Source organism: Lucilia sericata, unplaced genomic scaffold, assembly GCF_015586225.1.
Source record: "Lucilia sericata isolate MDLA Ls3-8-SP2 unplaced genomic scaffold, ASM1558622v1 Contig000294F_arrow, whole genome shotgun sequence".
NCBI classification, from domain to species: domain Eukaryota; kingdom Metazoa; phylum Arthropoda; class Insecta; order Diptera; family Calliphoridae; genus Lucilia; species Lucilia sericata.
This window is the reverse complement of record NW_023994319.1, coordinates 279,419-294,218: the sequence shown is the minus strand read 5'-3', so window position 1 is coordinate 294,218 and position 14,800 is coordinate 279,419. Positions and strand designations below refer to the sequence as shown.

General features: G+C 29.6%; 2 protein-coding genes across 5 annotated transcripts; both read right to left on the bottom strand.

Moving 5' to 3' along the window:
* Nucleotides 1-2,872: 2,872 nt before the first annotated feature.
* On the bottom strand, nt 2,873-14,087 carry LOC119603338 (troponin C-like). Of its 2 annotated transcripts, none has more exons than XM_037955344.1 (6): nt 13,996-14,087; nt 13,664-13,726; nt 3,642-3,675; nt 3,171-3,569; nt 3,089-3,109; nt 2,873-3,024 (listed from the first exon to the last, which is right to left on the bottom strand). In XM_037955344.1, exons 2-6 carry the CDS (start codon nt 13,664-13,666, stop codon nt 3,020-3,022), a joined length of 462 nt encoding a protein of 153 aa, XP_037811272.1. In that variant the 5' UTR covers nt 13,667-13,726; nt 13,996-14,087; the 3' UTR covers nt 2,873-3,019. The 2 variants fall into 2 exon arrangements, with proteins under 2 accessions (XP_037811272.1, XP_037811271.1); XM_037955343.1 differs by having other exon boundaries at nt 13,842-14,046.
* On the bottom strand, nt 7,244-14,068 carry LOC119603340 (troponin C). 3 transcript variants are annotated; one of them, XM_037955347.1, is made up of 6 exons: nt 13,842-13,975; nt 13,664-13,726; nt 9,020-9,053; nt 8,211-8,679; nt 8,123-8,143; nt 7,244-7,511 (listed from the first exon to the last, which is right to left on the bottom strand). In XM_037955347.1, exons 4-6 carry the CDS (start codon nt 8,605-8,607, stop codon nt 7,507-7,509), a joined length of 423 nt encoding a protein of 140 aa, XP_037811275.1. In that variant the 5' UTR covers nt 8,608-8,679; nt 9,020-9,053; nt 13,664-13,726; nt 13,842-13,975; the 3' UTR covers nt 7,244-7,506. The 3 variants fall into 3 exon arrangements, with proteins under 3 accessions (XP_037811275.1, XP_037811274.1, XP_037811273.1); XM_037955346.1 differs by lacking the exon at nt 13,842-13,975 and adding an exon at nt 13,996-14,068 and having other exon boundaries at nt 7,250-7,511; nt 8,211-8,609; XM_037955345.1 differs by having other exon boundaries at nt 7,256-7,511; nt 8,211-8,609; nt 13,842-13,984.
* Nucleotides 14,088-14,800: the final 713 nt, after the last annotated feature.

The window sequence follows — 14,800 nt, the reverse complement described above, 5'->3', positions numbered from 1 at the left end:
AACTAACTAACTAACTAACTAACTAACTACCTAACTAACTAACTAACTACTAACTAACTAACTAACTAACTAACTAACTACTAACACTAACTAACATAACTAACTAACTAACTAACTAACTAACTAACTACTAACTAACTAACTAACTAACTAACTAACTAACTAACTACTAACTAACTAACTAACTAACTAACTAACTAACTAACTAACTAACTAACTAACTAACTAACTAACTACTAACTAACTAACTAACTAACTAACTAACTAACTAACCTAACTAACTAACTAACTAACTAACTACTAACTAACTAACTAACTACTAACTAACTACTAACTAACTAACTAACTAACTAACTACTAACACTACTACTAACTAACTAACTACTACTAACTAACTAACTAACTAACTAACTAACTAACTAACTAACTAACTACTAACTAACTAACTAACTAACTACTAACTAACTAACTAACTAACTAACTAACTACTAACTAACTAACTAACTACTAACTAACTAACTAACTAACTATAACTACTAACTAACTAACTAACTAACTAACTAACTAACTAACTAACTAACTAACTAACTAACTAACTAACTAACTAACTAACTACTACTAACTAACTACTAACTAACTAACTAACTAACTAACTAACTAACTAACTAAATAACTAACTAACTAACTACTAACTAACTACTAACTAACTAACTAACTAACTAACTAACTAACTAAACTAACAAACTAACAAACTAACTACTAACTAACTAACTAACTAACTAACTAACTAACTAACTAACTAAATAACTAACTAACTAACTAACTAACTAACTAACTAACTAACTAACTAACTAACTACCTAACTAACTAACTAACTAACTAACTAACTAACTAACTAACTAACTACTAACTACTAACTAACTAACTACTAACTAACTAACTAACTAACTAACTAACTAACTAACTAACTAACTAACTAACTAACTAACTAACTAACTAACTACTAACTAACTAACTAACTAACTACTAACTAACTAACTAACTAACTAACCTAACTAACTAACTACTAACTAACTAACTAACTAACTAACTAACTAACTAACTAACTAACTACTAACTACTAACTAACTAACTAACTACTAACTAACTAACTAACTAACTAACTAACTAACTAACGAACTAACTAACTAACTACTAAACTAACTAACTAACTAACTAACTAACTACTAACTACTAACTAACTACTAACTAACTAACTAACTAACTAACTAACTAACTAACTAACTAACTAACTAACTAACAACTAACTAACTAACTAACTAACTAACTAACTAACTACTAACTAACTAACTAACTAACTATAACTAACTAACTAACTACTAACTAACTACTAACTAACTAACTAACTAACTAACTACTAACTAACTAACTAACTAACTAACTAACTAACTAACTAACTAACTAACTAACTAACTAACTAACTAACTAACTACTAACTAACTAACTAACTTACTAACTAACTATACCTAACGGACTGATCTTTGTGACATTTTTGCTTTTGAGCAAAAAAACAACAAAGTGGCAAATATTGAAAAAAAATAAATATTGAAAAAATCGTAAAAAATCAGTAAAAATAAAAATATATATATATATATATATATTTTTTTTTTTTGAAGAAATATCTATTTAAACTATTTTGGACAATTTTTACAAGGATCAATAGGTAAACGTTTACCAAAATGTCCAACTTTGCCCCTTCTAACCTTGATTAAAATTTCGTACAAGTCGGTTTTTTTTAATTGGGTTACTTGACACGAAAATGCCTATATATATATAGACTAGCATACATAAAGGGAGACTAGCATACATAAAAGAAATTAAATTAATAATTCAGATTATAACAAGTAAGAGTGCTATATTCGACTATGGCTAATCTTACATACCCAATATCAAACCTAACCCCTATAGACATTGAAGTAGAGCTTAAGTCATTTACGGGCAGATCACATCGGATTAATAAAATATTAACTTTTAAAAACAAAATATTTTTGTCCAACATTTAAACCATGAACATATATAGGTGGTAGGGTCAATTATAAAATTCGGTAGATAGATTTTGGTTTGTAAGAAGCTTAGTTCTGTATATCGAATTTCATAGCTATATTTGCATTTTTAAGCCAGTAGTGAGCGTCATTTTGTGAGTGGGACCTTATATGGGGGTAGGGTAAATTATGGACCGATCCTCATAATATTCGGTAGATAAATTTTTGCTAGTAAGAAACTTACTTATATCGAATTTCAGCTCTAGACTCGTATTTTTGGAGGGTACTATTATGGACCGGTGCTCATAAAATTTGGTAGAGAGAATTGGGCTTATATAAAACTCGCATTTTTAAAACAGTTTTAACTGTTAAAACTGTTTTTTAGACCGATATTGCCCATTTTCAATGCCAAACGAACCTTGCCTATAAGAAATATTTTTGTAGAAAATTTCATTTCTCTAGCTTTTTCCGTTCGGACTCTATCGGGCTTTCAACATACAGACAGACAGACAGACAGACAGACAGACAGACGGACATACATGGCTAGATCGTCTTAGAATGTCATAAGGACCCAGAATATATATATATACTTTTATGGGTCTATGATCATTTTTTTGCCATGAGTAAAAGAGATCACAAAGAATCGTCTTGGCTCTTAATTACATACTTAGATATAACTTTTATTTAAGATCTATTGTGATCATACGCTTGTTCATCTATCTGAGCATATTGCATTATAGAGTCTACAATAGAGGAGTTTGGCCTTAGTTCTAAATGTGTTATTTTTACCTTCTGCTTCAGTTTGTCATCATAACAAAAGTTATAGTATATAAGTTTTCATTTCAATTTTGTTTTATTATATTAATTAAATCAAAATTAAAAAGTAAAAAAAAAAAAATATTTATAAATAAAAATAAAAAATTTCTTGGTTTTAAAAAGACCGCTTTATTAGACCTGCCATAATGTATTCCAAAAACTTAACCTACAAAAAAATAAAAAATATATATAAAAATCTTATAACAATAAGAAATATTATAAAAACCTACCATTCATTACTTGTACGAATTCTGCAAATACAAAAAAAAAATAATTAATTACTCCTTAAAAATAGTTCACTTCTTAACTCACCATCAAAATCAACAGTACCCGAACCATCAGCATCAATTTCCTCAATAATCATATCCAATTCCTTGGCCGACAATTTGTCATCCAATTCTTTGAGAATACCACGCAATGTGGCAACTGTGATATAGCCCTTACCCTCTCTGTCGTAAATACGGAAGGCTTCCTTTAATTCACCCATCAAAACTGGACCATCCTCATCAACCTCGACGAAACGTGAAGCTAATTTACAGAATTGTTTAAAGTCCAATTTACCCGAATTACCCTTATCGACTTCTTTGATTAGTGCCTTAACGGCTTTGTCATCGAGTTTTTGACCAAGAATTTCTAAAATCTGTATAACATCGGCATGTTCAATGACACCCTTATCCTCAGGATCGAAGGCTTTGAAGGCATTACGCATGACTATTTAGAGTAAAATGTGGAAAAAGTTTAATTGATTGAAAAAAATGGAAATTATTTCTTTAATAATATTACTTCTGAGTTGTTCTTTGTCGTATTCTGGTTCAGCCTGTAAAAAGAAATATAATTTTTTTTTATTAAAAAGTTAAAGTCGGCCTAAGTAAAGCTATACAAATTAGCATGAGTTTGAAATAAAAAGAAACTTCTTATATAATTTAATATTTGGAAGATATAGACAGAAACACAGGCAGATAATTTTGAAAATTCGAAGTATTTCTAGGTGTTTTTCAAATCTTTATAGTACTATAATATACATCTTTTATTTTCAGATTTCATGGGTTTCTCCTATCATAAATTGAAGCAAGTAAGTATTATTTAGTTGCGAAATCTTAATACCCTAATATTTTTTTACATCTGAAAGTCTCAACCGATCCGGGAGCCTCAGTATATTTTCATAGAAGGAATAAAGAGGGGGCAAAACTGTTCATATTACACAACTTTTCTAAGTAATTTTTGAAAAAAAAAAAACCGATCTGGGAAGCGTGAGTATCTTTTAATCGGAACGCAAAGGGATAAAATATGTTCAAGTTAAAGTAATAAACTATTCAAATTAGTACTTCCTGAACCATAACATGTTCTTAGTTGTATATAGTTAAAGTACCTTTCAGAAAATCGCCTTCTAAGGGCGAAAATTATTTCTATAATTAAAATTTGGAATAAAAACATTTTCAAGAATCAAAAGCTTATAAATATTATTTGTTTAGTACCTTTTCATAATGTTGTTCTAAACTATGTATATCTTTCAAAAGTACTTTTTCGTTAGTTAGTCCAGTAAAGCTAAAAGACGTGGAAACTTTTCTATCAAAGTGACAACGCTGTGTTGTCAAACAGATTTTCTATAGAAATCACAACGGTGCATTGCCGAAGTGACATAAGCAAAATGACAACAATGCTTTGTCAAAATAACAACGGTGGTTGTCAAAATTATAACTGGGAATTATTTAAATTTTATACACATCCGATGTCTAATTGTTAACAAACGTAATAAGCTCACTTTTGACAACGGATTGTATCAATTTCGGTACTTTTCCACCGTGGTTTTCCACAGAAAAGACTAAAAACTTTCTATAGAGAAGTTTAAAGATTCTCTATTGAATCTTTAATGTATAAAGACTTTCTGAAGAAACTTTCCTATGGAAAAGTATAAAAAAGAAACTCTTCTATAGACATGTCTAGACACTAGAGAATATTTTCTATAGAAAAGTCTGGAGTTTTGCTTAAGAAACGTCTAGAAAATTTATAAAGAAAATGTTAAAAACTTTTTATAGAAAAGTGTAGAGACCTTCTATAGAACTTTCTCGAAAGAATTTCTATAGAAAAGTCTATAGACTTTGTATAGAAAATTTCTTTCTAAATAAACTTTTCTATAGAAAAGTTTATAGACTTTCTATAGAAAAGTCTATGGTCTTTCTATATAAACTTTTCTATAGAAAAGTCTATAGGCTTGCTATAGAAACTTATCTTTAGAAAAGTCTATAGACATTCTATAGAAACTCATCTATTTGCTATAGACTTTCTATAGAGACTCTTCTATAGAAAAGTCTATAGACTTTCTATAGAAACTCTTCTATAGAAAAGTCCATAGACTTTCTATAGAAACTCTTCTATAGAAAAGTCTATTGGCTTTCTATAAAATTTTTTTATAGAAAAGTCTATAGAAACTTTTCTATAGAAAAGACTATAGACTTTCGATAGAAACTTTTCTATAGAAAAGTTTATAGAAAAGTCTATAGAAACTTTTCTATAGAAAAGACTATAGACTTTCGATAGAAACTTTTCTATAGAAAAGTTTATAGAAAAGTCTATAGAAACTTTTCTATAGAAAAGACTATAGACTTTCGATGGAAACTTTTCTATAGAAAAGTTTATAGAAACTTTTCTTTAGAAAAGTCTATAGACTTTTTATAGAAACTTTTCTATAGAAATGTCTATAGACTTTCTATAGAAACTTTTTATAGAAATGTCTATAGACTTTCTGTTGAAACTTTTCTATAGAAAAGTCTACAGAAACTTTTCTTTAGAAAAGTCTATAGACTTTTTATAGAAACCTTTCTATAGAAAGTCTATAGACTTTCTATAGAAACTTTTCTCTAGTAAAGTCTACTTTACTAGAGAAGTCCATAGACCTTCTATAGAAACCCTTCTATAGAAAAGTCTATAGACTTTATATATAAACTTTTCTATAGAAAAGTCTATGGACTCTCTATAGGAACTTTTCCATAGAAAAGTTTATAGACTTTATATAGAAACTTTTTTATAGAAAAGTCTATATACTTTCTATAGAAACTTTTCTATAGAAAAGTCTATATACTTTCTAAAGAAACTTTTAAATAGAAAAGTCTATAGACTTTCTATAGAAACTTTTCTATAGAAAAGTATATACACTTTCAATAGAAACTTTTCTATAAGAATGTCTATAGAATTTCTATAGAAACTTTTCTATAGAAGAGTGTGTATATTTTCTATAGAAACTTTTCTATAGAAAAGTCTATAGACTTTATAAACTTTCTATAAAATTTTTTCTATAGAAATGTCTATAGACTAGTACCTATAGAGGGGCTATAGACTTTTCTATCGAAAAGATTCAACAGAAAGTCTATAGACATTTCTATAAAAAGTTTCTATAGAAAGTCTATAGACTTTTCTAAAGAAATGTTTCTATAAACTTTTCTATAGAAAAGTTTCTATCGAAAGTCTATAGTCTTTTCTATAGACTTTTCTATAAAAAAGTTTGTATAGAAAGCCAATAGACTTTTCTATAGAAGAGTTTCTATAGAAAGTCTATAGACTTTTCTAAAGAAATGTTTCTATAAACTTTTCTATAGAAAAGTTTCTATCGAAAGTCTATAGTCTTTTCTATAGACTTTTCTATAAAAAAGTTTGTATAGAAAGCCAACAGACTTTTCTATAGAAAAGTTTGTATAGAAAGACCATAGACTTTTCTATAGAAAGTCTATAAACTTTTTTATAGAAAAGTTTATTTAGAAGAAATTTTTTATATAAAAATGTCTATAGAAAAAATTTTCTATGGAAAAGTCTATAGACTTTTCTGTATAAAATTTTCTATAGAAAAGTCTATAGACATTCTATAGAAACTTTTCTATAGAAAAGTCTATAGACATTCTATAGAAACTTTTCTATAGGAAAGTCTATAGACATTCTATAGAAACTTTTCTATAGAAAAGTCTATAGACTTCTATAGAAAAGTCTATAGACTTTCTATAGAATCTTTTCTATAGAAAAGTCTATAGACTTTCTATAGAAACTTTTCTATAGAAAAGTCTATAGACTTTCTATAGAAACTTTTCTATAGAAAAGTCTATAGACTTTCTATAGAAACTTTTCTATAGAAAAGTCTATAGACTTTCTATAGAAACTTTTCTATAGAAAGTCTATAGGAAAGTCTAGTGACTTTCTATAAAAAAGTTTATAGCTTTTCTATAGAAAAGTCTCTAGCCTCTCTATAGGTACTTTTCTATGGAAGTCTACTGACTTTCTATATAAACTTTTCTACGGAAAAGTTTATAAACTTTCTATAGAAAGGCGGTGTGTGGAATCATCTTACTGGAATCTTCCTATAGAAATGTTTTTCTTTCCTGACAAAATATTTTTAAAGAAAACTATTTTTTGTCCTTTGATTTTTTATATTAGTTTTTTTTATTTTTTTTTTTAATAAATACAGTGATTTTTTACAATGGATTATAAATAGTTTATAAACGAAAAATAAATGACAAATTAACACTTTTTTTTTAACAAATAAAATCAAATATATTTTAAGGAATTTGAGAAAAAATAAATAGAACTTAAATAAAATGTCTTAGTTGTCTGCAAACCACTTTAGAAAAAAATTAAGGTGGTGTAAAAAGACTAATAGAAAAACTTAACCTGTAAATAAGAGAATTATTGAAATTAAGAGTAAAAATAGTTAAAACAAAGTCTTCATTAAGGGCAGTGATTAGATTAGTTGAATTAATTAAAATAAAAAAAATCAACAATTAATTATTAAATGCAGGGGAATTTGGAAGCAGAAATGGTTTTGTTGGAATAGAACAATTCTTCTGACAATGGCAAAAATTTAGATGGACTGACCACTAGTTACTTGTGGCTGATCATTAAACGACAACGATGTCTATGTTTAAAGGGATTTTGAACGATTTCACGATATAAAGTTAAAATGGGTACCCATTTGGGAAAACGTGGACGATAGGGTGGACGACAATAGACTACAGGAGCTGTGGATAATGAGACGTCTTTATACGAAGATGGTCTATATAAATGAGGCTGCTGTTGAACATGCCAGACATGTTGTAGACAACGATCATGGAAATTACTCAAAGGACGTAACATTTGTTGAAATAAACGTTGAAATTGCATTTCAATGCGACGATGCAAAAGCTGACGATGCTGGGGACAAGGACAACGGCTGGGGGTAACATTAATTAGCAGAGGATCAAAGGTAAAACGTTGATGAACAAACAAGTCTTGGAAATTTTTACCTGTCATCACTTGCATGAATTCTAAAATCAATGTAAGAAAAGTTTAATCGTTAAGAGATACAATATAATATAGTTCGATATAGCTCACCATCAAAATCCACCGTACCCGAACCATCCGAATCGATTTCCTCAATAATCATATCCAAATCTTGATTAGACAATTTATCATCCAATTCATGTAAAATACCGCGCAATGTGGCAACAGTTATATAACCTTTACCCTCTTTGTCATAGATACGAAAAGCTTCTCTCAATTCACCCATCAATACTGGTCCATCCTCTTCAACCTCGACGAAACGTGAGGCCAACTTACAGAATTGCTTAAAGTCCAATTTACCCGTATTGCCCTTATCGACTTCTTTGATTAAAGCTTTTACCGCCTTTTCATCGAGTTTTTGTCCTAGTATTTCTACAATTTGTATAACATCGCCATGTTCGATGAAACCTTTGTCCTCATGATCGAAAGCTTTAAAGGCATTACGCATGACTAATGATTGAAAGGAATTTTCAAAAAGATTTAGTTTTTAGCGAATTTTTCCGTTTGTCGGTTAAGAGATCTAAAAAGGAGCAGAAAGTAGCTTGAACTAAGAACTTTGCTATGCATAAATTTATCTGAGAGCGAACTTTTATATAGAAAGTCTGAAATTGTGTCTCAGAAAGACATTTTTTATAGAAAAATTATCGCAGATGTATCCTCTTTTATAGAGTAAGTATCTCAGCTAGACTCTCTTCTATATGAAAAGTGTTTGTGTTTGGGACACTTGTGTCTTCTAGGGAAAACATTCTCTCGAAAAGACAGATTTCCATGCTAAAGATTGCTGCATATTTGCATTTCTTGATCTATTCTCTAGCTCTTTTTAAATCTCTTTTTTATCATTATCATTGCTTCCAACTTACTTCTCAGTTGTTCTTTATCGTATTCCTGTTCACTCTGGCAAATGATATGGAAGTAAAAGAAAATAATTTCAAAACGATTATTACTCTAGATATCGAATTGTGGATCATATAGGTAAAGAGTGCATATAGTATTATCAAAGTGCCTTTTGGGAAATTCTACAGGTGATTAGTGCAGCCGGGTAAGAGCTTTAATATTTATAGTGATTAGTGCCAGCCAAGGTGCTAATATTAGGTTAAATAGTTGCAGATTCCTTATATAATATTAGATGCATTATTTGTTGGATTAAATGCTTCATCATTAATTATTAAAATTATTTGTATTATTCTTATTATTAAGGAGCTTATATGTTGCAGGTGGCATTTTAAGGGGTTTCTACAGGATTTTTTTTTCTATAGAAGTTCGGAACCAGGAACCAGTTTTTGTTATGTATGATATTAAGGTGCCCATACTTTTATATTAGTTATAGGTATATAATTGAGTTTCTTATGGTAAATTCTGCAAAAAAAATAACTAAAGTTTAGCATTAGTTGTTCAAATATTATGTTAAAACTGATGAATATCTTACATGTTTTAATTAATTGGTGAAAGGATTTAAATATTTAAAATAACACTGTTTTTTTAATTCACAAAAAATTTAAAACTTTTTAGTACATATTTAAGTAATGTAAAATTTACTAAAATCTTAAAGGAATGAAATTTGTTATAATTGTTTCATTTAAAGGCAAAATGTGATGAATCCGAATCTGGTCTCCATCACATCTGGGATTTGAGATATAGTGTCCTAAAGTTTGTTAAAACGAAATAACGTTTTTACGCTTTTTCAGATGTTACACCTCGAATTTTTCATCCTTTAAAGAAAGGGTTAGCTTTTACTTTTTGATAATTATGATCAGTATACTCGGGGAAATTATCATAAATAGTTTGAAGCTACCAAATTATCAAAATTTTCTTTGAAAGTCGGCCGAAGCGGTAACTATATTATGATATAATCTTTTAGTTTTTGAAGAAAAATGTTATCAGAACTTTAATTCAAACACTTGATGTAATAATATGCGCTCAAGATATCGAAGTTATTAATGTGAACACCTGCCGTGTTGGCCTTATTCCACGGTGGTACCTTTTCAACCACTGAGAGAGCTGACTAAATGACTCATCACAGCCGCTTGTTACATGCCGGTGGATATTTTTGTGCATGGTTTTCTCTGGTACTCGAGCTTTCATTAAAATTCTAAAAAAGAACTTAGTTTTCTTATGAAATAATCATTTACTATAGCTATAAACTCAAAATTTCGATCTAAATTGAGAAAAATTAAAAAAAAAAACATTGGGACACCGATGTCCTGTATACGTGAAAGAGTTAACTTCCGAGAATCAAAAGCATCACTTCCATTAACAACCACGCATATGGGATGGCCTCTGTTGAGTTGGCCTTAGCATCTATAGAGGTATTCGGTAGACCGAAACACGAATCCACCAAATAAACCGCGGACTATGTTCTTACTCACAGAGAACACACTGTGAATGGAAAATTCCATGGTATTACTTGTATAAGATACCTTTAATCCATCACCATTCAACCCCTACATTCCTTCTGCATCATATACACTTAACAACAACTCACAGTCACTCTACTGTAGGGTATCGGCAACAACACCGATTTTATACATCAGCCTAGTGGTAGCACCTCTTTTCCCCGGAATTGCAATAACGCCAAGTCTTTCATCGAGGTAGCATGTCCCCGGCGATAAATCTGCGCATATAATGATGTGATAATATTCCAACCAGCATTTTAGGAGGACCGTTTCAAACTAGGTATTTAATACGCCTTAATATTAAGCCTAGCCTCCCGAATACCCAGGTGATTACTATTTTAACATGTACTTGTGTTACAAAAGGGACCATCGCTTACAAAAGGGACGAGAGTACATTACATGGCGAAAGGCGAATTATAGCCAACCAGCTGGTTAGATGTTGTTGGAAAAGACTGTTTTTTTTTTTTTGAAGCTGGAAAGGTTTTATACAGAAGCCTTTCTGTATTTTCTGTAGAAGCCTTTCTGTATTTTTATTATCGGTAAAATGGTATTACTTAGATCTACAACTAGTTCTAGAATACATCATTATTGCTACTTTGGAACAGATTCTGTAGAAGCCTTATGAAAAGGGTTTTTGATAATTACGATTTGTGTACTCTGTCATATCATCATGAAGAGATTAAAATTTGAAATTAACTTTGAAAGTCAAGGCACATCGATGCTGGGGGCTATGTAGAAGAACCATAGGCATTAAATTGGACCTTAGTCCTACTATGACACATTGGCTATATAAAAGTGTAATTAGACCAATCCTAAGTTATGCTTCAATAATCTGGTGGACTTCTTTGGTAAAAAAGTGTAATATCAAACTACTACTGCTTGGGTATAAGTGGAAACAAGGATAGATATTCCACAGCCGAACGGCTCATAACTTTAGGCGAACTGGCCAAAGGCGATTATAGGACACGTCATTAATGTATACTGGACACATTGGAAGGCTATACACAATCATCGGAAGTGCCCGATCGCATACCAGAGACAAAATATGTCGGAAACTTTGAAACACTGATCCCAGATAGAATGTCTTGGTCAAGCGGAACTTTAGAGCAAATACCAGTAGGAATCCGTTGCTACACGGATGGCTCTAAATTGGGAGACAAAGTGGGCCTGGGTTTTTATATTGAAGACCCAATAACAGAAATATACCACCAATATATATGATGTCCGAGCAATAACGGAATGCGTAAATTGGATTAGAATAAATATGGCGCCCACAGGGCTTAACATATTTACCGGCTGCCAGAAGTCAATTAGGGCGATATCAGGTGATAAAGTTAAATCCAAAACCGTATTGGATAGTAAAAAAAGCTTTAACCGAATACACTCCCAGAGGTAAGGTTCAAATCGTATGCGTACTAGGTCACTCGTGAGTAGTCGGCAATGATAGAGCGAATGTAATAGCTTTAAAGGAAATGAAACTCTAGGTAGTTAACCTGACGAAGTCAAAACTATTTGACGCAACGAGGACAGAATTAAAATTATGGATGAGAGAAACCCATAAGGCCTCTTGGAATAATGAAATCGTGTGGGTAGAACCACAAAGATCCTATGGGGTGATCCTAACGAAAGCAGGACGAGAAGCCTCCTTAAAATGAACAAGTCTGAGGTTAGTATGATGTTACGTATTCTAAGTGAACACGGATTCAGACGAATGTAGAGCATGTAGAGAGGACAGTGGAACTCTGGAGCACTTTCTTTGCCATTGTCAGGCTTTCGCCGAAACTAGATCCAAATATCATGGAAGTGATATTATTCTGGATATAAAAACCCTCACGAACACTGATTGGAAAATGCTTAGGAATTACGTCTAGGAAACCGAGTTTCTGAACATCGGATATATAAGGTTTTTGTTTTAACCAACAAACATTTTCCATGAAAAGCAGCACACAACAGGCCCGATAGAGGCATAGGTATATTTCTTCGGATTTGATGTAAATACATCCTCCTCTCAACCTAACCTTACCTAATTTTGAAAGTCAGTCATTGAAATTTTGTTTTAAACTCAACAAGAGTTTGACAAATCATTCTGAAATCAAATTTGATCTCCCTTGTCGATCAGTATAATTCATTGGAAAACAGATAAATGATTTTTAAGAATCCATTACAATAACCAAACATCAAAGCCCAATATCAATGGTGCTATAGTAATACACTCACTATATGTATTTGGTGACTTTAAACGGATCCTTGATTTTTGTTTGAAATGGTTTATATAGCTTCTTAATTAGAAGCACTTGAAGAATTACTTACTACTGTCTAAACTGGTTCTAAGAACTTGTTTCGAAACTAGTGTAGTACTAAGTTATAACTAGTGCTTAAGAGTTGGTTATTTGAAAACTCTTTAATTGTATTTGATGATATCAAGTTTAAAACCCGCTTTGAGAAACTTTGTAAAGCTATTTTATTTCCAAATCGAAAGTGGTTATGTGTGAACGCATTATTCATTATGTGTGATTATGTGTGAACGCATTATTCAAGTAGATTTTCTTTTAGGTGGAATTAATTCTTTTTTAAATTTTCTTATTATAAAAAAACTTTGTGAATATTATTTCTTTAGTAAAAGTTTAGAAATTATTAAAAGTTATTTTGTTTTATATTTAAGGCATTATGCCGGCTTTTTTAAAAAATTTTAATTTAGCAAAAAACACACTTTTTTTTAAAAAAATTTTAGGTTAAGTTAAATTTTTACACACTTTTTTCACATTTTTCTTTATCTTATTATCTGCATAAAAATTCTAGAAATTCTTCGATTACTTAAGAGAATCATGAGCATATATGTATGTAAAATGAAATCCTACATTTAACCTCTAAATAAATTAGTGCGATTGATTAATGTGCTTAATAATCTTTCTTTTTTTTTAAACAATCAAGGCCATTTACAAAAATATTTTTCAATTTTTATATACTTTTTAAAAGCAACAATATTTTTGCCTATAGAATCAGGTGTTCAAAATTATATATATTTTTTTAAATAAAAATATTGAAATTAAATTTTAATAAAACTCATGCTAATTTAAGTTAAAATTGGTTTAAATTTTAAAGAAAACTTACCATTTTGTTAAAGAAAATAAATTAATCCAAAAGTTAAAGGGGAAAGAGAGTTTGAAGCTGATCCTTTAAAAAAGAATTTTTATAATAATTATAAAATATTTATTTATTTTTTTTAATAAATTTTTTTAACTTTATAAAATATTTATGTTTTAAGGGTTTTAATTTTTCTTTTAATTACTTTAAATTTAAAACTTTTTTTTTTGTAAAAAATAAAACTACGTCAAGAATGAATCAGTTTGGAACACGGAGCAATTTAACCGTTTATGTGTGTTTACGTTAGAGCACCACGATAATCACTCAAGTCTAGTGATTTGCATCAATTAAAAAATTACCTTTCGATCAGATCGAATTAGTTGGAATACTGTATACTGCTCTGTTCTGCTCGGTTCTGTAGTTGGCTAAAACATCTATTCAGTTGCTATAGAGGCTGCTAAAAAGAATCACAACAACGTTTGTGGCGCATTAAAGAAAATTACACCAACAACAACAACGAATACTTGCAAAAGTATGTAACAACAACAGCAACAACACCATATTATTGTTGCTGTTGTTGGTTTTGATGATCATTTGAATTTATTCAAAGTTTTATGTAAATCTCTTCTGATGTTGTTGTTGTTGTATTCGAATCAATTCAATTTTAAATTTTCAATTAGAGCGACATATTTGCTGTTTTTTTTCCTTAAATTTTATCGTGCTCGTTGTTGTTTTTTATTGAGAAACATTGATATAATTAGAAATGTAAGACAGAGAAAGAGTACAATAAATAGTTAGAAAAAACAACAACAAATAAACAACTAATGAATAAATAAAATCCCCCATAAAAGAAATAAATGAAGCCCCTACAAATGAAGAATGATGCTTAAATTTTGCAAAAAAAAAATACAAATCGAAAATACTTTTTAATCACATACAAATAATCACCAAAATAAAAACACAAACAATATATATAGAGAGAAAATTATTGATCAAAATAATTGGGTTTTTTCAATTAACAATTTAACAGTGGTGCTGGTGTTAGAAAATATTCATTGATCTATGGAATGTGAAAGGAATTTATTGCGAAATAATTGTCTCATCAGCTGTAATGAAGTGTTAGCGATATTTGGAATAGTGTGATATTGTTTAAAATTTTATTTT

Bases quoted from the DNA above. Each gene is read 5' to 3' on its own strand.
- LOC119603338 (XM_037955344.1), bottom strand. The intron at 3,570-3,641 runs GTAATATTATTA...TACTCTAAATAG, and splicing joins CGACAAAGAACAACTCAGAA to TCATGCGTAATGCCTTCAAA. The intron at 3,110-3,170 runs GTGAGTTAAGAA...TTGTATTTGCAG, and splicing joins GGGTACTGTTGATTTTGATG to AATTCGTACAAGTAATGAAT.
- LOC119603340 (XM_037955346.1), bottom strand. The intron at 8,610-9,019 runs GTAAGTTGGAAG...TTCAATCATTAG, and splicing joins CGATAAAGAACAACTGAGAA to TCATGCGTAATGCCTTTAAA. The intron at 8,144-8,210 runs GTGAGCTATATC...CATTGATTTTAG, and splicing joins GGGTACGGTGGATTTTGATG to AATTCATGCAAGTGATGACA.